General features: G+C 53.3%; 4 protein-coding genes across 22 annotated transcripts; 3 read left to right on the top strand and 1 right to left on the bottom strand.

Annotated features, from left to right (window-relative positions):
* Positions 1-2: 2 nt before the first annotated feature.
* PSENEN (presenilin enhancer, gamma-secretase subunit) lies at positions 3-1,402 on the top strand. Of its 2 annotated transcripts, none has more exons than XM_082369640.1 (4): positions 3-132; positions 307-424; positions 843-947; positions 1,134-1,402. In XM_082369640.1, exons 1-4 carry the CDS (start codon positions 10-12, stop codon positions 1,271-1,273), a joined length of 486 nt encoding a protein of 161 aa, XP_082225766.1. In that variant the 5' UTR covers positions 3-9; the 3' UTR covers positions 1,274-1,402. The 2 variants fall into 2 exon arrangements, with proteins under 2 accessions (XP_082225766.1, XP_082225767.1); XM_082369641.1 differs by having other exon boundaries at positions 24-132; positions 269-424.
* A 1,492-nt stretch (positions 1,403-2,894) lies between these two features.
* LIN37 (lin-37 DREAM MuvB core complex component) lies at positions 2,895-7,854 on the top strand. 4 transcript variants are annotated; one of them, XM_082369631.1, is made up of 9 exons: positions 2,898-3,128; positions 5,683-5,758; positions 5,920-5,970; positions 6,289-6,318; positions 6,400-6,485; positions 6,569-6,735; positions 7,395-7,477; positions 7,566-7,639; positions 7,726-7,854. In XM_082369631.1, exons 1-9 carry the CDS (start codon positions 3,095-3,097, stop codon positions 7,773-7,775), a joined length of 651 nt encoding a protein of 216 aa, XP_082225757.1. In that variant the 5' UTR covers positions 2,898-3,094; the 3' UTR covers positions 7,776-7,854. The 4 variants fall into 4 exon arrangements, with proteins under 4 accessions (XP_082225754.1, XP_082225757.1, XP_082225756.1 ...); XM_082369629.1 differs by having other exon boundaries at positions 2,902-3,128; positions 7,337-7,477; XM_082369628.1 differs by having other exon boundaries at positions 2,895-3,128; positions 7,395-7,639.
* Positions 7,855-7,906: 52 nt separating this feature from the next.
* Positions 7,907-10,494, bottom strand: HSPB6 (heat shock protein family B (small) member 6). 2 transcript variants are annotated; one of them, XM_082369638.1, is made up of 3 exons: positions 10,251-10,494; positions 9,100-9,255; positions 7,907-9,021 (listed from the first exon to the last, which is right to left on the bottom strand). In XM_082369638.1, the coding sequence occupies exons 1-3, from the start codon at positions 10,446-10,448 to the stop codon at positions 8,848-8,850; spliced, it is 528 nt and encodes a 175-aa protein (XP_082225764.1). In that variant the 5' UTR covers positions 10,449-10,494; the 3' UTR covers positions 7,907-8,847. The 2 variants fall into 2 exon arrangements, with proteins under 2 accessions (XP_082225764.1, XP_082225765.1); XM_082369639.1 differs by having other exon boundaries at positions 9,133-9,255; positions 10,251-10,493.
* A 547-nt stretch (positions 10,495-11,041) lies between these two features.
* On the top strand, positions 11,042-21,812 carry PROSER3 (proline and serine rich 3). 14 transcript variants are annotated; one of them, XR_014237985.1, is made up of 12 exons: positions 11,042-11,681; positions 12,070-12,223; positions 12,542-12,727; positions 12,951-13,153; positions 14,147-14,274; positions 14,381-14,481; positions 15,141-15,223; positions 15,324-15,466; positions 20,016-20,191; positions 20,308-21,289; positions 21,389-21,527; positions 21,626-21,812. XR_014237985.1 is itself a non-coding variant. In XM_082369660.1 (12 exons), the coding sequence occupies exons 4-12, from the start codon at positions 13,098-13,100 to the stop codon at positions 21,765-21,767; spliced, it is 1,893 nt and encodes a 630-aa protein (XP_082225786.1). In that variant the 5' UTR covers positions 11,044-11,681; positions 12,070-12,223; positions 12,542-12,727; positions 13,082-13,097; the 3' UTR covers positions 21,768-21,812. The 14 variants fall into 14 exon arrangements, 12 of the variants coding, with proteins under 12 accessions (XP_082225784.1, XP_082225786.1, XP_082225783.1 ...); XM_082369660.1 differs by having other exon boundaries at positions 11,044-11,681; positions 13,082-13,153; positions 21,389-21,470; XM_082369650.1 differs by having other exon boundaries at positions 11,046-11,681; positions 12,070-12,172; positions 21,389-21,470.
* Positions 21,813-21,958: the final 146 nt, after the last annotated feature.

Genomic DNA, 21,958 nt, shown 5'->3' on the forward strand with positions numbered 1-21,958 from the left:
TGAAAGCGCATGCGTGCAGCGTTGCCTGACCAAAAAGACTACAAGGTCCAGAGATACTTGCGGCATCTCGCGCAAAAGTCCGTAGTTGAAAGTGGCAAAGGGGTCCAAACCGGAGGAAGTAAGACTCCACTGGTGAGTTAGGGGTCGTCTCCGTACCCCAGTAAACATAAAGAGCGTCTCAACCCAGTCAGCTTGCTGGTGGGGGCGGGGGTACTACCCTTCTTTCAGAAAACCCACCCTTCAATTTCTCTCCCTTTTGTCGTAATAGGGGCGTGGTTGTTTGTGATCCTTGCATCTGTCACTTAGGGTCAGGGCTTGGGTCTTGCCCTGAAGACCCTCGGAAGACCCGGCCCCAGCGCAACTATGAACTTGGAGCGGGTGTCCAACGAGGAGAAGTTGAACCTGTGCCGGAAGTACTACCTGGGTAAGGGCTGATATCTTAGGGTCCCCGGAGAAGAGAGGGGACGGGACTAGAGCGCCTGGGGGAAGAGGGTCTAGGGGCCTGGATTCTTGGGTCTAGAGGATGAAGTGGCTGGGGACGCCGACTCCTGGGTCCCAAGAGAGGAAGGGCCTGGGTCCTGAGGAAGGAGGAGACTGGGCCCTCAATTTCTGGGTCCCAAGAGAGGACAGGAGTTGGGGGCCTGGGCTCTTGGTCCTGCCAAAAAGATGGTTGAGGACTCAGATTTCTGGATTCCGGGGAGGAGTCAGGATTCTTGAATCCCTGATAGCAGAGATCTCCATTTGAATTTGGGTATGGGAGAGGACCTTCCAAATTGGTCTTCTACGTGGGTGTTGGGAGGATCCTCATTGCCTTAAGTCCCAGTTTATTTTCTTCTCTTTAGGTGGGTTTGCTTTCCTGCCTTTTCTCTGGTTGGTCAACATCTTCTGGTTCTTCCGAGAGGCCTTCCTTGTCCCGGCATACACAGAACAGAGCCAAATCAAAGGCTGTGAGTCCAGGGCACAGAGGAAGGGAGGCCATCGGGTGTGGGGAGGGGGACTCTGGGAGCCTTGCTGGGAAGGGACAATGGAGGTTCCAGAATTCTGGGACTCTGTGGAAACGAAGAGAGGGCCGGTCTCGGGGAGACCAGAGAGCAGGTGGAGGCCAACCTTTCCCCTCCTGTTCCCTCTTACAGATGTCTGGCGCTCAGCTGTGGGCTTCCTCTTCTGGGTGATTGTACTCACCACTTGGATCACTATCTTCCAGATCTACCGGCCACGTTGGGGCGCCCTTGGGGACTACCTCTCCTTCACCATACCCCTGGGTACCCCCTGACAACTTCTGCACAGGCCTGAGGACCAGGATGGGCTCCTCTACTCCGAGCCTGCTCTCAAGCCCCTAAGACTTGTTCCTATCTCCTGTGTTCTCTGCTGACATCCCCTAATAAAGGACCCTAATTCTCAATATTGATTTCCTGGGATCTTTTGGAGGTTGAAGCATAAAATGATTATTAATATTCCGAAACATTTATTGATTGCTTACTTTGTGCTAGGCTTAGTGCTTCATACATCATGTGCATTAGTTCACTGTATACTAATCATAACCCATCAAAAATAGGAACTTTCTTGCTTGGGAACCCTACTGTACAGATCTGGAACCAAGAAAGCAATAATACTTCCATTACTAGGGACTGTTATCCTGTACAGGTAGTATGTGAATTTGAAAACATTACTTCCCCACTCGCCCTCATTATTCTTATCAGAAGTGTGGATCACAATGCTACCCCCTAGAATTTATCTACGCCAAGGCACATGTGGTAAATGGAAGTTCCTCATTTTCTGAAGGAGATCGTCTGCAGCAATAGACATGTATTCAAGAGATTTATTAGAGAAGGTTTCCTTGACCCTATTTAAAATTTCAATCCCCACCTTGGCATCTCCTGTGGAGCCCTACATCAAGGACACCCTACATCAAGGGCACAGGACAAAAACTCTGGAATTAACCGAGCCCCCATAGCAACTGTTGCCATGCGCTCTCCTAATCTGAACCGGTCAGCCCCCCGACTCCATATTAGGTAAAATATCCACCATGTAGTAACCTTGTAGCTTCCTGACCAATCACCTAATGCCATCCTGCCCGCAGGATTTTTCTTTGTCTTGAGGCTATAAAAGTTGGCTGCTAGCCCACAGAGGGGGTTGACTTTCCCTGGCTACCAGGAAGTTGGCCCGCTGTTCTTGCAGCGACCCTTCTCTTTAATAAACTCTATCTTCCTTACATTCTGCCTTGTGTCTGGAAATTCTTTTCCAACCCGCGCTCGGGCCACCACACTCCCTATGTCTTTCAGGCTATATCCATTCTCCTCTTACATTTCATTTAAAATGTTCTACTTGTTTATTGTTCATCTTCCATCCTCTAAAATATAAGCTCATTAGGGCAAAGATTTTTGTCCATTTTGTTCACTGCGGTGTCCCCAGTACCTAGGAGAGTACCTGGCTCAGGTACTTAATATTTGCTAAGTGAATGAGGCTGCACCTGAAAAGAGTTTAACAGGTAGCTGACACCTAGTGAGTGCTTAGTTAAGAGGGAACCCAGCCTAACCCCAGACTTGTTTTCCTCTTAGGGACCAAGAGAGACTCCCACGGTTAAATAACTCCTGTTCAATAGCGAAATTGGTGTTACTCAAAGCTTCTAATACTGTAACTGCCAAGCAGCCTCGCGACGCTCTGATCCTTGGTCTCCCACCGTGCCTCGCGCGGCGCAGGCGCGCTTACTTCTGCTGAGTCTCGGGAGCTAGAACTACACCTCCCAGGAAGCGCCCTGGGATATCGTTGGTTTGTTTCCGGAAACCTGGCCCCAGAAAGGTGGGACTTAGAGCTGGGAACCGACAGCGGCAGCTGTGAATTGGCCAGGGTACGAGACTGACGGTTGCATTGACTAATGGAAACAAGGGATTGCCGAAGGGGCCCGCCCACAGAAGGGCAACTGGAGGAGGTGGCGGCCTCCGCGGCCGTCGCGGCCGGACACTGCTCAGGGCGGAGGACTGCCCACACACGAAGCTTACCTTTGACTTCTCCCCGTCTGCCTCCGGCCTTGACTTGTGACCCTAGGCTCTTTTGGGCTTCTCTGACCCAGCTAGCCAGACCCCAGACCCCAACCATGTTCCCGGTGAAGGTGAAAGTGGAGAAATCAGGTGAGGACCCCGAGGTCGGGGGCCTGTAGGGGAGCAGCGGACTGATCAGGGTGTGGGAGTCCTTATAGACAGCATTATCGCGATAAGGCGGACTACGCGACTTCTCCCCGCAGCCCATCTTACTATCGCTGTTAGGCATCGAGCGATTCCTGCCACCTTGATATCCTCCCGGTCTGTGTTCAGGATAACTTTGAGGTTGAAAGGTGGTGGCTCAGGCAGTGGTGTGGTGCGGTAAGATATGGGGATCCCGAGCCGTGTGACTCAAAGAAGTACTCTTTTCTCCGTTTCCCCATTTCTCGCAGTGGTCATGAGTCCAGCATTTGCTGAGCACCTGAAGTACAGGAAGGCTTTTAATCCTCGTAGTCACTGTATCCCAATAATCCTAGGAATTGGGAAATGTGGTCGATGGGGAAACTGAATCTGAGAGAGCGGAAGTCATTTTGGGTTGGGGCCAAGCTTGATGGGAACCCAGGACTGGCACGTTAAGGGTGGTGGGAGAGGCATGGAATCCAGACAACAAAATAATAGTAAAATGACGTGAGATGTTAAATGCTATAAGTGGTAATAAAACGAAACAGGAGAAGGTAGGGAGATCAGGAGTGAGGCAAGGTGAGGGAGAGAGCGATGAGGATAAGTGAGGGAACAGCAAATCTGACAAAGAAAATAGCTTTGAAACAGCGGAGAGGTGAAAGCCTTGTCCGGAGTGTTCAAGGGCCAGCACGGAGGCCAGTGTGGCTGGAGCAGAGCGAGTGACGTAGAAAGTGTGAGGAGATGAGAGCAAAGGGGCGGGGGGCAGGTCTTTGGCTTTTGCTCTGAGGGAAATGGGGAGCCAAGGGAGGGTTTTGAACCAAGGAGGGAGTTTTACAAGATGGCCCCCCAGATGCCAAAAAATGCCCCCAAAATCGTGGATGGAAAAGTGAAGGGGGCCTGACCACAACAAAATGATGGTGGTGAGGAAGGAGTAGTCAGGGTCATGGAGGCCTGTGAACACCAGGCTGAAACACTCAGACTCTGCCCCAGGGGGGCACTGCAGAGTCGTGGACGGTTCTAAGCAGGGAAGGATCAGGGTCAGGTTTGGGTTTAGGAAGATTCCCCTGGCCACCTTGCGGAGGGTTCATTAGAAGGGGAGACTGAGGCTGGGAGCCCAGGGGGAGGGAGGGAAAGGACCTGGCTGGGCAGACTAGGGAGGGGGGAGAGACACTCAGGGGACCAAGTGGACAGGCCGTGGGGTGGGTGGGGGAGGGAGAGAAGTGACCGTGTTGAGGCCCAGGGAGGGATGGGGTGACAGTGTGGATACCCCTGAGAAGGGGGTCCAGGAAAAGGGATAAGTTTAGAGAGACACTGAGGCCAGTGTGGGACCCAGTAGGTGGCAGGAGCCCAGGGGATGTCAAGGGGAAAGTGTCCAGGAGTCCATAGGATCCCAAGATCTGAGGTTCAGGAGAGAAGCAAGGACTAGGGAAAGAGAGGTGGGCATGATCCATACCTTGGCTCCTAACCAAGGCTCTTTGCTAGAATCTCAGCTGCCCCCAGCCCTGCATCCCCACCCTGTCTCTCCTCTGAGTCATGTTTCCTGGTCTCTTCAGGAAGTCTCAGGGCTGGCAAAGCATGTCCCCAAGTGTCCTTCCAGGCTGTAGAGCGCTGGGTCAGAGCTCCTACTAGTTGGAAGAGAAGAGCGAACACCCCACAAGAGTAAGAGGAGAATATTTATAACGTCATCATCTACTTATGTTCCATGATGAAGAGAGGCAAACACACAGGCTGACAGGGCCAGGCAGGGGCTGTGGCATGCAGGAAGGTGGGCCCAGATCTCATTTCCTGGGGGAAAAAAAGCCAAAAATGGGTATTTGAGATGAAATCTCCCAATTATTAAATGTAGCCATCTTATTCAGATTTAACTCAGATTTCAAATGACACAACTACCTCAGCCAAACAAAACACATCTGGCGGCTGGATTCTGCACCCAGTTTGAGTCCGTGCCTTATAACTTCACCTGTGGAGCCAGATGACCTGGGTGCAAATCCTCAGCCTTGCGATTTCCTAGCTGTGTGACTTTGGGCAAGTAGCCTAACATCTCTGTGCCTCAGTTTCATCATCTGTAAAATGGGGATAAACATCATATTTACCTGCCAGGGTTATTGTGAAAACTCAATGGGTTAATATGTGTGATGTGCTTGGAACAGTGCTTGGCACATAATAAGCACTCTATATATGTTACTCATTATTATTGCATCCTGCTGAGATTCATATACAACATAGGTTTGTTTAAACCTCAAAACAGTCCTAGCAGGTAGGTATCATTCGGAGACCCATTTTCGAGATGAGGAAACAGGCTCAGTGAGGTAAGGTGATTCACCTTAGGTCACACATGAGCATGCGGGTCAGCCCTGGAAGCCAGAGCTCTTGCTCATCGTTTCAGTAGTCTCTGCCCACTGTACCCTCCCAGCATGCCTGGGCCTGACCGAAGGATTGGATACACATGCCCTTCCCTGGCCCAGTGGCTGCCCACCTGCCGTGGGCCTGGGAAGTGACTCCTGCTCGGTACCCTCTTCCCCAGAGTTGGAGATGGCCAAGGCCCGGAACCAACTGGATGCTGTTCTGCAGTGTCTGCTGGAGAAGAGTCACATGGACAGGTTGGGACCTGGCCCAGCATGGGGTCATAGGGAGTCGGGGGCCCTGGGTGGGACCCCAGAGGCTGGCTTAGGGAGGAAGGGGCCCAATGGATGAGGCCACTGGGTGCCTTCCCACCCTGGGCCCTTGGAACCCTGAGCCTACAGTTCTCCTCTGCTACCAGGGAGCGTCTGGATGAGGAAGCTGGGAAGACCCCCTCAGACACCCACAACAAGTAAGTTTTATTGATGGGATCTGTGTTTGAGGGTTTGTGGTAGATAACTTCTTTCCTCATCCAAGCCCTGACCACCCTGCCCCATGCTTTCTCCACCACACTCCTAACCACTCTCCATGTACAAAGGCCCTGGGGCAGCAGAAGCTTAGGTCCCCTGATGATGCCACCTCAAGCCCCGGTGTGGGGGGAACACAAGGCCTAAGGAGTTGGTGGCGTCTGTATGAGCTTGATCACAGTACCCCCAGGGTGCCCTTTGGGGGGTTTTGAGCAGGCATTTGTTCAAGGGTAAGCCTGCTGACTCCCTGTCTCTCCCCACAGGGATTGCTCCATCACGGCCAGCGGCAAACGGTAAGGTGGCAGGGGCCCCAGCCAGCTGATGAGAGGTCCTCAGTCCCCACCCCGGTCCTGAAATTCTCCCTCCCCACACAGGCCATCTGCCCGATTCCCCCATCAGCGGAGGAAGAAGAGGAGGGAGATGGATGAGGGGCTGGCCGAGGGCGGGCCACAGCGATCCAGTGAGTAGGCGGCGGCCCTGGAGGGCAGGCAGTGATGGGGGTCTACGTGACGATATTCATACCCCTCCCACTCACCACCCTAGACTCGTACGTGATCAAGCTGTTTGACCGGAGCGTGGACTTGGCTCAGTTCAGTGAGAACACACCGCTCTACCCGATCTGCCGAGCCTGGATGCGCAACAGCCCCACAGTGCGCGAGCGTGAACGCTCACCCAGTTCACCGCTGCCCCCACTGCCTGAGGATGAGGAGGTGGGATGGGTGGTGGGCCCCCGCCCAGCAGCCAGGGAGGGCAGTGGGTAGACAGTCACAAGGTACCTTCCCCCCTAGCTAATGGGATAGACAAGCACAGGTCTCTGTGTCTCTCAGGTAACTCCTGGATCCGGTGAGGCACACAGATAGGAACCCTTAGGCCAGGGGAATGGTTGGAGTGCCCCAGAGCAGACAGACGTGGCTATCTGTTCTGGGAGGGAGAGGGGACAGGGTTCCTCTGGGCAAATAGATGTGACCTCCAAGATCAGGGGTTGCCAAGAGCTGGGAGACTGGGCAGGGGTCCTTAGTGCAAACAGATGTAGCCACCTGGCCTAGGGGAGCAGATGGGGACCCCTTGGGCTGGGAATGGAAGTCTCCACAGATGGAGGTCTGTGTGCTGGGCAGGAGTAATTGAGGGGATCCCTGGGTTGGATAGGAGAAAACAGGGATCCTTGGAGCAGACAGACATGACTCCTAAGTGCAGGTCCCTGGTGAGACCCTCATGTCTTTTGTCACTGGGAAAGGAAGGAGGTGTGAAATGTGTGCCCCTGGCCCTCTTCTCTGACTCTCTTGGGCTTGGTGTGGGGTCCTGTATCCTCAGGGTTCAGAGGTCACCAACAGCAAGAGTCGTGATGTGTATAAGCTGCCTCCACCCACAGCTCCCGGACCACCCGGAGATGCCTGTAGATCCCGAATTCCATCCCCACTGCAGCCTGAGACCCAGGGTACCCCTGATGATGAGGTGGGTGTGCAAGGCCGCCCTGGGGCAATGGGGCAGGAGTTGTGGGGCTCGGGCGTGGCCACCCAGCCTGGCCTCTCTGTCCATGCAGCCCTCTGAGCCTGAGCCCTCACCCTCCGCACTCATCTACCGAAACATGCAGCGCTGGAAACGCATCCGCCAGAGGTGAGCATCCCCCAACTGCTTGTTCCCTGTGGCCTGTGCGCCAACTGCTGAGTCCTCCCTCTGCCTTCCCCCCACCCCAACTGCAGGTGGAAGGAGGCATCCCATCGGAACCAGCTTCGTTACTCAGAAAGCATGAAGATCTTACGGGAGATGTACGAGCGACAGTGATGTTCCCCTGTCCCCACCCCCACCCCAATAAACATTCCCCTCGTCCACACTGGCCTCCGCTTTCTCCAGCCCATCCTTCCCGGATCAGACATAAAGCAGTTGGCACAGCGGTAGCACATTTATTGGGGGAGTGAGGGGATGGGGCATCAGGGAATTTGAGGCAAGAGAAAGATTGTGGGGAATCAAAGAAAGTGGCTGCTTGGTTGGGTCTTGGAGAATAAGGGGAGGGGTGTGGAAGGTGGCTATGTGGTTGGAGACTTGGGGGTCATGACAGTGACTGGGGGGTTCTGGTTGGAGCTGGGCTTAGGGGCCTAGGACATCCGTGCAGAGTCTGAGGAGATGGGGTGGATATCTGTACAGTGTGAGGTTGAGGGTCCTGGTTGGCCTAGAATAGGTGTAAAAGGGTGGGGGTCAGAAAAGGGGTTCAAGAGTCTGGGGGTGGCTGGCTGAGGTTTCAAGTTAGAAGATGGGTTGGGGGGAGAGAGTGAGGAGAAGTGGAGTATCTGGTTGGAATGAGGGGAAGGACCCAGAGTCTTGGGGACCAGGCCAGGAAGGTCCAGGTTGGGAGGTCTGTGCAGAGTTTGAGGGGAAGCGGGGGCTTATGCTTGACTGGCGTAGGCCTAGGGTGGGGGCAGGTCTGTCTACACCATAATCTTGGGTGGGGGGGATTGAAACGGGGTGTGGAGATGTTTTCCTAGAGAAGTCAGAAGGAAATAGGGAGTTTGGAGTGGGGTTCTACGCCAAGTGGGGTCAGTGGGGATGGGAGACTGTAGGCTGGGGGATTGTGCTTGTAGGGTCTGGAAGCCAGAGAGGTGTCGGGAGGTTTGAAAACAGGAGCGTGTGTGAGAGAGGGAATGTCAGTGGAAAGGTCTAGGTTATCAAGGCTGCGTCTAGGTTGGAAGGTTCAAGGCAGACCCCAGATTGGGTGGGCGGGTAGTCTTGGCGCGCTCGGGACATCTGGCTGGGCGGAGTCAGGTCGGCTTTAAAAGTGCGGTGGAAGGGCCTGAGGCGGCTCCCAGGGTTCAGGCGTGCCCTGGCTCCTACTTGGCGGCAGCCGCCGGCGGCGACGGCAGCGGAGCCTGGGCCGGAGCAGGTGCGGCCTGGATGGAAAGGACGCCCTCAGGGGACAGCGCGGACGTCACGGACGCAGGGTCCACGCCAGGCGGCAAGCGGTAGCGGCGGTGAAACTCGCGCGCGATGTATCCGTGCTCATCCTGGAGGGAAAGAGGCTTGAGGGGCTCTGCCCATTCCCTGTAGATGCCCCGCCCCTCCGGCCTGCGGATCCTGCATACTTGTTCTGGCCCCGCCCCCGCCAGCGGGCTCACCGGGCGCTCCTCGTGGCGCGCGTGCACCTCCACGTGGTCGCCAACCACCTTGACGGCGATTTCCTCGGGTGAGAAGTGCTTCACATCCAGCAGCACCGAGAAATGCCCGGGGTCGGTCGATACCTGCGCACAGCCCGATAGTCATCGGGCGGGGCGAGGCTCCGGGGACCCAGGAAGGCCCCTCCCCTTGGTTCTCCGTTGGTTCCGGTGCTGCAGCTGTTCCTGGCCTCTGGAACTGGGGCGTCCCCTTTCCTACACGTAGCCACCGAGGACCTCTTCGCCCAGAATAACTGGGATCATCCCTCCCCTTGTAGCCACTGGGATTCCCCTCTCATCCAGAGTGATGAGGCCCCCTTACCCTGCAAGGTCAGGGACCTCCGTCCTCACGGGGTGAGGCCTGCCCTCTCCCCCAGTGTCAGCAACGCCGTAGTCAGCGTGTCCTTCTGAACACTGACTCCTCAGCCCCCTTCCCCTCAGAGCCCCAGGGGCCCTTACTGCGCCACCCCCGCCAGAAATCGCCAAGATGCCGCCTCCCCCAGTCTCCAGAGTCCCCTTTCTACCCTCCCACTCGAGTCACGGGATTGCTTGAGCCCTCAGTAGTTACCAGTACTCCTCCCCCACTTCTGAGTGGCCAGACCCCCCTTTCTCAAGTCACAGGACCCTCCCTCCCCTCTACCTCTCCAGGAGACATACAGTCACCACAGTCTCCAAACTCTCTTCCTCAAGAATAACAAAATATTCCCTCCCCTCGGGAGGCACTGGGAGCCCCACGCCCTTCAGAATGACTGGGCTCCCCCTTTTTCCCAGATTCCCTGGGTCCCCAGCCTCCTTCAGAATCACCAAGACTCCCCTCAGAGGGACCGCCCCCACCCAATTAGTGACCCAGCCCTTACACTCCTCTCGGAGCTGAGACCCTCCTCAGACTGACGGGGACCTCCCACCCCTTTCAGTAATCTGACCTCCGAGAATCCATACTCAGGGAACTCCGGAAGCCCCTCTGAGGGGCCGGACTCTGTGGCCCGCTCAAAGTCAAGGGACATTCCTTCACCCCCCTCAGGGGACCGGGGACCCCAGCCTTGGAAGGAGACGGGTTACCGCCCCTCCCCCAGGCCTGGCACCTGGGCGGTAGGCAGCGCCACGCTGGGTGCGCGCAAGTAGTAGGGGGCCAGCGCGGCGGGGCAGAGCGCAGCCAGCTCGGCCTCCAGCAGCCCCTCGCCGAAGCGCTGGTCGAAGAGGCGCCCGGGTGCCGAAAGCCCGGGCAACGGGGCCGAGGCGCGGCGCAGCCAAGACGGCTGCACAGGCACCGGGATCTCCATCGTGCTCCGCCGCCGCCCTAGGCTCCGCAGTGCCCCAGCGGGCGCCGCCGCTGCTTTATAGTACGCTCTGTGTCCGCCCCTCGGCGGGCCGCCCGGGGACGTTGGGACTGCGGCCAGAGCCGGCCATTAATAGAGTCTTATTTAGACAGCCCAACAATGACTTGGCCATTTATTAAGCGCCTGCTGAATGCCAGGGAGGTATCATTCCCCAATTTTCCGAAAGGAAAACTAAAGCTGAGGAGGCGGAGCCTTGCCAGAGTGGGGTGCAAGCGTGGCGTTTGGGACCCACGGCCTGAGAAACCCACCAAAGAATTCCCAGTCCCTTTAATCCGCCCCCGCCCCGAAGGCGCTCTGAGGATGACGCAGATGGCGGTCTTAGGAGCAGATTCCTGGGTACAGGGAATGCGGTAGCTGGGCCAGGCTGTCAGGAGGACACAGAACAGACCCTATTCCCATCTCAGCAGGGCCCTGGTCCCAGCCCCCCGGCAAGCCGGGCCTAATTCTGTGCGTCTGACTCAGCCTCGGGTGCACAAGGCAGCGGGGTCTGCCAGGTGAGCAGCGGCCAGGGGGCGCGGGCAAGAACAGTCCAGGCTGGCCTCCCTGGGGCAGCGCGCCGGGGCCCAAAATAGCTCATTTTGATCCAGCCACCTCGGCCAGGAGCCCAGGCCTGGCATTTGGCGCAACCAGCTGCTCCTGGAGCAAGACGGAAGTGGTTAGATGACCGGGTGGGACTGGTAGGCTGCTGGACTGATGGAGGGACGGCGGTTAGAGAGGACATAGACGCCCTTATTGCCCCTGCAACGGGAAAAGCCGCAGTTAGACTGAAATCTGGATGAGATTTACGCAGCAAGAGGGGGAGTGGCTAGAATACACGACTACAGGAAAGCGAGAGTACATTGGAACCCCTCCTAACCGCGAGCCCAGCCTCAGCTCCTTTCCATTGGTCCACGGACTTGCCAATTGCTGCAGCTCGCTATGGTTCTCCAATCACACGTGCTCTCTCATTCACGTTACAGCCAACCAATTGTGAGACATCTCCCTTTGGCCACCGTCCAATTACTTTTATTTTCCTATCATTGGTCGCCTTGGAGGCCGCTCTCTTCCCGCGCCTGCAGTCCCAGAGAGGGGCGGGGCTGATAGGGCATTGCTAAGCGACAAAGATGAGCTCCGAGTGAGTCCGGTGACCAAGCAGAGCAGGCGGAAGCGGCGAGGTAGCTACGGGATGGACCGCAGGTGAGGCCGATCCCTCTTCCGGGGATCACAAGAGGCCTGGGGAGGACCAAGGGTGAGAGTAAAGCAGCCTAGGATCAGGTTTTCTAGGGTCCGGAGTCTCTCGTTCTCAACCGCACTGGAACTACAACTCCCAAGATGCTCCACAGCCTTAAGCGGCTCCCGCCTTGGACTTCACCATCCCGGGGGTTCCCTAGCGTCTTACGTTCCGCTAAGTGGCCCCGAGGGCTTTTTTTTTTTCCTCTAAGGGTGTTCAGGAGCATCTTGGGAATTAAGATTCTTAATTTTGAATTTGTCCCCAGACTCCCATGGGTGTTATTCTTGACCTTTCTTGCTTAGGCGGAGCCCAGTGACTATAGAGATTGTAATCCATCTACCCCTTTCTCCTCAGATAGTGTCCCAAGGACTTATGGGAAATGTACAGTGATAAGGTTTAGCCTTGGCCCTTAACGTGAGCTCCACTTCAAAATCACCTGGGACGCTGAGAAGAAGATGTATGTAGATGCCCAGCCCCCTTCCAGATATTCTGATTCTTTTGGTCTGGGGTGAGGATCACGCATCTGTAGTTTTAAAAGATTCCTCCTAGACTGGATCCACGGTTAAGAACCACCAACCAACAGTTCCTGGGTTCTTCTCTTTTGAGACTGCTCCAAGGGCGGGTGGGAATCGTGCCTCCAGTATCGTTATCTTGAGTGTGCAGTGGTGCTTCATGGGAATTATAGTCCCTCTCTTCCAGGAATCCATGGGAATCGTAGTGTGGTTCTGCCCTCTTAGCATTCTCCCATTCACCCCACCCACATACAGCCTCCCAGCAGGGCTGCAGTGACCATGCTCTGCCTGCCAACCCCCCTCTCCCCTTGCAGCTTGCCAGTTTTCTCCACCCAAGACAGTACTTTTGGGGACGCCCCCCTGGGTCGAAGCCACTACTGGCCATCCTGAAGCCAGACCTGGCACCCCAAGTTGAGGACACCCCACAGAAAGTGCTGTGTTCCAGCCCAGTAGCAAGGGAGTGACGACTAGAGAGAAGGAAGACATGATGAGAAATGGGGGTGAGAGTTCAAAAGACAGTCCCTCCTCTCTTCCCCATGGCCCTGCCCTTATCCTGTCCTCTACCACCTAGATCCCTTCATCACAGCCCCAATCACTTTGAGTTGTTGCAATCGTGGGACGTGTTTCCTCCCCTCCGGACTGAGACTTCATATGTGTCTTCGTTCCCCTACGGGGATAACCCCTCAGCCTCACTTTTTCTTCTCCTCGCTTCCCCTAACTTAGACCCTGAGCTCATCCAGGTCCCAGAGATCCAGGCTCCCAGAAGCTCCCAGGGCTCTGGCCACAGGTCCCAAATCCCCTGAGCTGTTTGAGGAGTCCTGGCCATCCAGCTCAGGGACCCCTTCCCCACCCAGCACCACTGAGGGACAGATGGGAGCCTCTCCACCACCCACCGTGACTGACAGCGAGGACTCTGTGATGGCCAAGTAAGTAGCAGTAGCCCTGGGGGAAAAGAAGGGTTTGGATCAGTGGGAGGGGGCAGACATCCCATAATAATCATCACAGCCAGATCTCCACTTTTAGGACCACACTTCATGCATGTTAGCAAGCGCTCTGGAGCGAGGTTCAAATCCAAGCTTTGTCACCAACTCCGTATATGATCCTGGCCTCAGTTTCCTCATCTGTAAATTGGGGATATTAATAGCATGTATTCTCTAGGACTGTTTTAAGTTTTCAATGAGTTACTGTCTGTACAGCATCTATAACAATGCCTGTCACATAGTGAGCACTTGGATTTGTAGGATCCAAGTTCAGCTGCTATAACACAGAGACCCAAATTAATTGTGGCTTAAACAAGAGAGTACTTATTTCTTCATCACCTAATAGTCCAGACAGAAGCAACCAGGGCTGATATGGCAGCCCCTAAGTGAGGTGTCAGAGACACTGTCTCCTTCTTTCTTGTCGCTCTCCCTTCCCTAGGCTGTTACCCTTTCCTTCATGGCCCATAATGGCTCCCAGCCACATCCACTTTCCAGAATCACATCTCCTCCTACCTGTTGGTCAAGAACAGAGTTACATGGGCATAAAGCTACAAGGGCACCTGGTAAATGTATTTATAGAATGTATTTATAGAATGGCTATGTGCCCAGGATTATATCCTCTTATATAATACTGCATTACTGGGGGACTTCCCTGGCGGTCCAGTGGTTAAGACTCCGCACTCCCAATGCAGGGGGCACAGGTTCAATCCCTGGTTGGGGAACTAAGATCCCACATGCCGCACAGCCTGGCAAAAAAAAACCACAACAAAACAAAACAAAATTGCATTACTCTATAAGAAAGGAGAACAGATGTTGAGGGACAACTACCAAGTGCTGCTATGGAGCTAGGTAAACATTGGCTATTGTGATTATTATTGTTATTATTAAATATTAGGCTCTCCTCATCCCACCCACCTCGCAATTCTCTGATGCTCACAGGTACATAAACCGGTTCCGACAGGCTCAGCCCACAAGCCGAGAGGAACGCCAGTCTGCAGGCCCAACCCCAGCTGACTTCTGGTGGCTGTGGCCTGAATCACCAGACCCCAGCAGTCAACTTGCAGCAGGTACCTGCTTCAGTCTCACTACTCCTGGCCTATAACCTCTCCTGAGCGATACCCCCAGCAGCCACTCCTCCTGGCCCCCCCTAAATCAATTGGAGCTTCTCAACAGGAGCCAATGAACCAGAAGGAAGACCCAACACAGCAGTCCCGACTCGTGCCAAGGTGGCCAGTGCATCACAGACTATGGCCCCCCTTCAGGAAATAAAGCAGGTGACATCCCCATCCACTCCTTCCCGTACGTGCCTGAACTGGCAGCACCAGCCCTGGGATAGAATTAGAGTCAACCCCAATTCAAGGCAGTGTAAACAAAAAAGGGAGGTCTTGCTGGCTAATGCAATCAAGAAATCCAAAGGTAGCTGCTTTCAGGCACAGCTGAATCCAGGTGTTTGAACCATATTGGGAGGAACTTGACTCTCATGGCTCTCTGTTCCTCTTTGTTTGGCTCAATCTCAGGTAGGCTTTCCCCTCAAAATAGCCAAGACGGCCCCGTTAACTCTAGGCTTCTAATGTACTTGATCACTCCAGTGGAAAGAGAAGGCTTTTCCAATAGCTCCATCCTAAACCCCAGGGCTTACTCTCATTCGCTCATCTTTGAGCCAATCACTGTGAACCAGAGGACAGAACATTATGACTAGCCAGGCCTGATCAGGAAGGCAGGGTCAACCCTTCTATAACAATGACTGCACTGAGGGATATGGATCCACAGAGGAAAACCTGGTCTCTCTTTCCTGAGGAGGAAGAGCAGATTCTAAGCCAGCATGTGAGGGCACCAGGTGCAATGTAGACCTGCATCCAGGCCCTCTGTCCCGAGCCCCTTTCCCAGTAGCCTTTGGGATGGGGACTGGCCTCTGACCCCTCTCACCTCACAGAGCCTCAACACGTGGAACTCATCCCTGCTGGACTTGGAGACACTGAGCCTGCAAAGCAGAGCTGCCAGGCTGCTCAAACGCAGGTGCCTCCCCCGCCCCCATCACCCTCCCCACTCCCACCCCTCCAGGCTCGGGCCACTGCCTCTGAGACCCCCGTTGCCTCACTTCTGCCTCTCCCTACAGCAAGGCCTCCATCTCTTCCTCCTCCTCCCTCAGCCCCAGCGATGCCGGCAGCTCCTCATTCCCCCTCAGCTCTGATGGCCTCTCTCCCTTCTCCATGACCTTCACTCCTGACTCCAGCAAGGGCTCTGACCCCGAGGCACAAGGTAGGTTCTGGGAGGCAAGGATGAGGGCAGTCTGGATGCAAAATCCCAGCCTTTCGACTTACCAGCTCTGTGACCTTGGGCCTCTCTGGGCCTTGTTTCCCCAGCTGTAAAAGAGGGGAAATAATTGTACTCCTCTGCTATGGGTGTTGTGAGGATTAAATGAGTTGGTGAATACATGGAACACCTACCACGGCGCTGTTAACAGTAGCTATCAGGAGTATGCAGGTTCTCTCCCTGCATCCTGTCTGCAGTTCTGAACACGAAGCCCCAAAATCAGAAGGCTTTTTGCAAATTTGGCACCACAGCTGATTTGCCAGCTAAATTTGATGTAAACGATATGAAGAATATTCATATATCTATCTTATTTAGGGTGAATATTCATACTTTTTTTATTGAGGTATAGTTGATTTACCATATTATATTAGTTTCAGGTGTACAACATAGTAATTCAAAATTTTTACAGATTATACTCCATTTAAAGTTATTATAAAATATTGGCTATGTTCCCTGTGGTCCACAATATTTCTTTGTAGCTTATTTATTTATTTATTTATTTATTTATTTATTTTTTTTTTTTTTTAATTTTTTTTAATTTTTAAATTTATTTATTTATGGCTGTGTTGGGTCTTCATTTCTGGGCGAGGGCTTTCTCTAGTTGTGGCAAGTGGGGGCCACTCTTCATCACGGTGCGCGGGCCTCTCACTGTCGTGGCCTTTCTTGTTGCAGAGCACAGGCTCCAGACGCGCAGGCTCAGTAGTTGTGGCTCACGGGCCTAGTTGCTCCGCGGCATGTGGGATCTTCCCAGACCAGGGCTCGAACCCGTGTCTCCTGCATTAGCAGGCAGATTCTCAACCACTGCGCCACCAGGGAAGCCCCGCTTATTTATTTTATACATAGTGGTTTGTACCTCTTAGCCCCTATCCCTATCCTGCCCCTCCTCTGCTTCCCTCTCCCCACTGGTAACCACTAGTTTGTTCCCTATATCTGTGAGTCAGTTTCTGTTTTGTTATATTCATTCGTTTATTTTATTCTTTCAATTCTACATATAAGTGATAACATACGGTATTCACCTTTCTCTGTCTGACTTATTTAACTAAGCATAATACCTTCCAGGTCCATCCATGTTGTTGCAAATGGTAGAATTTCATTCTTTTTAATGGATGAGTAGGATTCCATTGAATATATACACCACATCTTCTTTATCCATTTGTCTGTTGATGGACACTTACTTAGGTTGCTTCCATATGTTGGCTATTGTAAATAATGCTGCTATGAACATTGGGGTGCATGTATCTTTTTGAATTACTGTTTTCATTTTCTTCAGATATAGACCCAGGAGTAGAATTGCTGGATCATATGGTAGTTCTATTTTTAGTTTTTTGAGGAACCGTTGTATTGTTTTCCACAGTGGCTGCACCAGTTTACATTCCCATAAACAGTGTACAGGGGTTCCCTTTTCTCCACATCTTCACTAACATTTGTTATTTGTGGTCTTTTCGATGATAGCCATTCTGACAGGTATGAGGTGATATCTCATTGTGATTTTGATTTCCATTTCTCTGATGAGTAGCAATGTTGAGCATCTTTGAATGTGCCTGTTGGCCTTCTGTATGTCTTCTTTGGAAAAATGTCTATTCAGGTCTTCTGCCCATCTTTTAATCAGGTTGTTTGTTTTTTGATGTTGAGTTGTATAAGCTGTTAATATATTTTGGCCATTAATCCCTTATCAGGCATACTGTTTGCAAATATTTTCTCCCATTCAGTAGGTTGTCTTTTTGTTTTGTTGATGGTTTCCTTTGCTGTACAAAAGCTTTTAAGTTTAATTAGGTCCCATTCATTTATTTTTGCTTTTGTTTCCTTTGCGTTAGGAGACAGATCTACAAAAATATTGCTATGATTTGTGTCAAATAGTGTTCTATGCCTGTGTTTTCTTGTAGGAGTTTTATGGCTTCAGGTCTTACATTTAGGTCTTTAATCCATTTTGAGTTTCTTTTTGTATGTAGTGGGAGAATATATTCTAATCTCATTCTTTTACATGTAGCTGTCCAGTTTTCCCAGCACCACTTATTGAAGAAACTGTCTTTTCCCCATTGTATATTCTTGCTTCCTTTGTTGTAGATTAATTGACCATAAGTGTATGGGTTTATTTCTGGGCTCTCTGTTCTATTCCATTGATCTACTTGTCTGTTTTTGTGCCAGTACCGTTCTGTTTTGATTACTGTAGCTTTGTAGTATAGTCTGAAGTCAGGGAGTAAATATTCATGCTTGTTTCTATGGATATATAACATTGAACCATATGAAGTTTTTGTCTGTAAGTGAAAAATGGTTGAATAATGGCAATTTCATATTGTTCAACTAAATACCAACGTGTTTGAGTCTGGTGTACTGACCCAGACCCCTGTCAACACTGTACATACCATGTAACTTTGCTAAAACATGCAAACTGTTGAACTCTCAAATTTCTGCCCCCAAGATTTCAGAGATTGGATTAAGGACCTGGGTTACTGTTACGGTCATCGTTGTTACCGTTACTCTGTGCCCAGGTCCTGGGATGCAGTGTTGCACAGGACAGATGCTCTCCATGTCTCACAGGACTCCCGTGAGTGGGGACAGGCAAGCAGAGAGAACAGAGTGGTGTTTGTGCATGTTGTGTGATCCTGCCCAAGCACTCCCCTGTCTGATTCTTTGCTCCTTCTAAACTTCTCTTTTTATTCACTTCTCCTTCTTGAGCCTCAGTTTCCTCATCTGTAAAATGGGGATAAAACTACTACCTACTTTATGAGTTGTTTTGCAGGTTAAATATATTCATTATTTCACATAACAAACATTGAATATCTGTTGTGTATGAAGCCTGTGAGCAGGATTGGGGATTCCTTAGTGAACCAACCATACATGGTCCCACCTTCATGGTCCTCACAGGATAGTGAGTGTGGAGCAGAGAATAGCTACATAACTCCACAAACAAATGTGGAATATAAGCAGAAATGAGGGCCATGCATGAGATAATTGCGATGCTGGGATGTCAGAGGCCTTCCTGGAAGAGGTGCTATCTAAGTGGAGACCTGAATGATGCAGGTGGGGACAATAGCCCTCTAACCTGCACAAAGGACCTGAGGTCAGAGGGAACACGATGCAGACAATGAACTAGGAAAGGCAAGAGCCAGGAGTAAGAGTAGTATGGGATAAGGTGGAAGAGATTGGCAGGGGTCAGATTCCATAGGCTCTGTAGGCATGTGAGGCATTTGGTCATAATCTACCGGGGAGCCACTGGAGAGTTCTGAGCAAGGAGGGCACGGGATCTTTATTGGCTCCCTATGGCTGCTATCAACATCTAGTGAGAGACAGACTCTGGTTGTTTGGGTTGGGCCAGAGCCTGAGGAGCAGAGTAGAGGGAAGTGGCCAGGTTTGGAAGTAGAATCACAGTATATAGAAGGGAGAGAAGAAGAGGTCCCACATGATGCACCCCCCACCCCTTCTCTGTGCAGCATTAGTAGGTGGGGCTTCTGAGAGATAATGGTAGCCATACTAATCATAACTGACAAAATGATGCTCTGGGTGATAGGGAATGGTGTCTCTTTGCCCCACAGGACTGAGGACAGCCAGTGGCCCTGCCTTTAGTCACTGCTGTATTCCCAGCACAGGGCTGGGCACTGGGATGGAACACAATAAACAGTTCGTTTTGCATTTATGCCACAAATACTGACACTAGGTCCTGTTCTTGACACTGAGGATATGATAATGGCCAGATAGACAAAAATTGCTGCCCTTGTGTAGCTGGCATTGTGGAGGGAGAGATGAACAATAAATAAGCAAAGAAGTATGATATTTAGTAGTTAGAAGGTGATAAGTGCTAAGGAGAAAAATGGAACAGGAAAGAGGATGGAGAGTGGTAGGGCTGGGGTTGTTGCAGTTTTGAATAGGGTAGCCAGGGAAGGCTTCACTAAGAAGGTGATACTTGGGCAAATATTGGAAAGACTTGGAGTGAACCCTGTGGTTACATGAACGAAGAGCCTTCCAGGCAGAGGAAACCGCAAATGCAAAGACTTTTGCTTTTTACCAGGAGAGAGGTGCAGCCTGGGGAAGATTCTAACCCAGGAGGGCCCTGATCTGACTCAGGTGTTCACAGGCTCCCTCTGGCTGCGGGTGGGGACAGTTTGGGAGGATAGGAAGAAGGGAAACCAGGGAGGAAGTTGCTTTGGGGTTGGCAGGTGAGGGAAGTAAAGTGGGGAGAAGTGGGCAGATTCTGGAGGCTCTGCCTTGGTCACTGCTGTAACCACCATGTCCAGAACAGTGCCTGGCAAATAGTAAGAGCTCAATAAATATTTGTTGATGAATGAAGAATTGAATGATGACAGGTTGAGAAGCCCATGAGGGCTCTCTTCTCTGATTCTGCCCCTTTTCCCACTTCCCAATCTGCAGGGGAGTTGGGACATTATCTGGAGAGCCTGTCTGAATAACCTTCTGGTACAGTCGAAGGGTGTGTGCTCGGCTGTCCTTGCTCATCCCCCCAGGCCCTGCCTTACCCCTCTTCCCTCTACTTACTCCACAGCAACCCCAGCACCTGCCCCCATCCCTACTCCATCCCCAGTCTCCTCCCGGGCACCCCTGCGGCCAGAGGATGACATTCTGTACCAGTGGCGGCAGCGGCGCAAGCTTGAACAGGCTCGAGGAAGCCAGGGTGATGGAACCTGGGTGCTGCCCCAGACCCCTGCCCTCACCCCTACGGTGAGATGGGGGGAGGGAGGAGACTGAGGGGGCTGGAGCGGGGATCCTAAGGGAAGTTGAAGGAAGGGGGAGGCTGAGGGGGACTGAGGACCCTCTACCCTTTCTCTCCCTCTCAGGTCCCTATCCCCATCTGTCTACAGACCTCTCCTGCCCCTGCGGAGACCCTTGGTTCCCTGGGAACGCAGCCTAACTGCATCCCACTGTGGGGCAGTGTGGCTCCACCTGGTCCCCGGGAAGCCTTCCGCTTGGAGAGGCCTCCTATTCCCCCAGGGTTCTCTCCACATATCTTTTGGGGCCCCAGTCCCCATGGATTCTTCTGGGCCCCGCAGCCCGGTCCCTGGGTATCTCTTGGGGCCATCCCTCCCACGGCCGCGGCCTCCACCCCAGCGCCCCCAGCCTCCACTCCTGCGCCTCCAGCCTCAACCACTGCGACCTCTGCCTCCACTCCCGCGCCCCCTGCCGCCCCCCAGGGCCCGCCCACCCCTGCACCATGCAGCCCAGCCGAGCTCGAGAGGCAGAGCTCCAAGCCTCGAAGAAGCAGAGCCCAACGCCGGGAGTCCGCTGGGCGAATCACGGCAGCGGCAGCGGACGAGGGCCCTGGCCCGCAGCTCAGAGGCGCGCTGGGCCAAGTAGTGGCGGCTCGGCTCTTTCCGGCCAGCCTGGAGGACACACCCCCTCGCCAAGAGGGCCCGCCTCCACCCGAGGCTGAATCTCAGAAAGTCAAGGCCACACGCCCTCAAACCGAGACTCTGTCCCCTCGTTCAGAGGTCACGGCCCCTCCATTTGAATCACGGTGTCCCCAGGCAGAGACCCCGCAGGGTCGGTCTAAGGCCGAGTCTCGGAACGCCAAGGCCATGCTCCCCCTAGTGGGATCGGTGCCTAGGAAGGACAAAGACACTTTCTTGGCTGAAGTCGGGTGTAAGCCGCCCAAGGTCCGGCCCCCTCCAGCTGAGGAGGCGGCCACTTGTGTTAAGGCCCTGTCCCGTCCGTTCAAGGAGGGGGCTCTTGAAGTTGTGGCCACGCCCTCATCCGCTGATGGCCACGCCCCCTCAGAGGACCTCCTCTTCCAGGCTGCCAGACTTCTGCAGGCTGCGGAAGGTGAGCTGATGCGCACCGACGCTCGTGGCTGCCCGGATCTGGATGGCAGTCCAGCACGCTACGAGTGCGGCCCGCTGAATCTCGCTCTTTTCCCCCCAGACTCCGACGGCAGCGAGTTCCAGGACGACCCTATACTGCAGGTGCTAAGGGTTCAAAGGGCGGAGCTGCGGCGGCAGAAAAGGTGACCATGCCAGGATTTAAGACACCCGGCCCCTGAATCCTCTGAGACCGCCGTTTGGTACCCACCTCTCCTGAGCCCCTTTCCCAGAACATACACAGCCGCAGACCCCAATCCTGAGCAAAACCTCAGCCTCTACTCCCCTGTCCTTTTTCCAGGAAAGTGGATGCCCAGATATCCCGCCTGCTGGGCCACACTGAAGACCCAGGGTCTTGGTCTCCTCCAGCCAGGTCGCCTCCCGAGTCCCCAAGGATGCGGCTGAGGAGGGAAGGAGCCTCTCTTGAGGCCAGACGACTTTGAATTGTACAGATTCTATTTTTCCTAATAAATTTTTTTTTCAGGTTACTGGTTGTCTCTGAGAAAGAAGTTGTTTTGGAAAGGCCAAGGGTCATGCTAATTTAGGGAAATAGCTCCCATGCCCCGCCTCCCCCACACACACACCCTAGCTCTGCCCTGCCCCACCTCACCCTAGTTTCTGGCCACTGAAGCAA

This window comes from Balaenoptera borealis, assembly GCF_965194805.1.
Source record: "Balaenoptera borealis genome assembly, chromosome: 19".
In the NCBI taxonomy this organism is placed as follows: Eukaryota; Metazoa; Chordata; class Mammalia; order Artiodactyla; family Balaenopteridae; genus Balaenoptera; species Balaenoptera borealis.

Bases quoted from the DNA above. Each gene is read 5' to 3' on its own strand.
- PSENEN (XM_082369640.1), top strand. From the start codon at position 10: ATGCGTGCAGCGTTGCCTGACCAAAAAGACTACAAGGTCCAGAGATAC. The intron at 133-306 runs GTGAGTTAGGGG...TCTGTCACTTAG, and splicing joins GAGGAAGTAAGACTCCACTG to GGTCAGGGCTTGGGTCTTGC. The intron at 425-842 runs GTAAGGGCTGAT...TCTTCTCTTTAG, and splicing joins GTGCCGGAAGTACTACCTGG to GTGGGTTTGCTTTCCTGCCT.
- HSPB6 (XM_082369638.1), bottom strand. From the start codon at position 10,448: ATGGAGATCCCGGTGCCTGTGCAGCCGTCTTGGCTGCGCCGCGCCTCG. The intron at 9,256-10,250 runs GTGCCAGGCCTG...GGCTGTGCGCAG, and splicing joins TGGCGCTGCCTACCGCCCAG to GTATCGACCGACCCCGGGCA. The intron at 9,022-9,099 runs GTATGCAGGATC...CTTTCCCTCCAG, and splicing joins CGGGGGCGGGGCCAGAACAA to GATGAGCACGGATACATCGC.
- PROSER3 (XM_082369650.1), top strand. The intron at 13,154-14,146 runs GTAAGTAGCAGT...TGATGCTCACAG, and splicing joins GAGGACTCTGTGATGGCCAA to GTACATAAACCGGTTCCGAC. The intron at 15,467-20,015 runs GTAGGTTCTGGG...CTTACTCCACAG, and splicing joins CTCTGACCCCGAGGCACAAG to CAACCCCAGCACCTGCCCCC.
- LIN37 (XM_082369628.1), top strand. From the start codon at position 3,095: ATGTTCCCGGTGAAGGTGAAAGTGGAGAAATCAG. The intron at 6,319-6,399 runs GTAAGGTGGCAG...CTCCCCACACAG, and splicing joins ATCACGGCCAGCGGCAAACG to GCCATCTGCCCGATTCCCCC. The intron at 6,736-7,394 runs GTGGGATGGGTG...CTCCACCCACAG, and splicing joins CACTGCCTGAGGATGAGGAG to CTCCCGGACCACCCGGAGAT.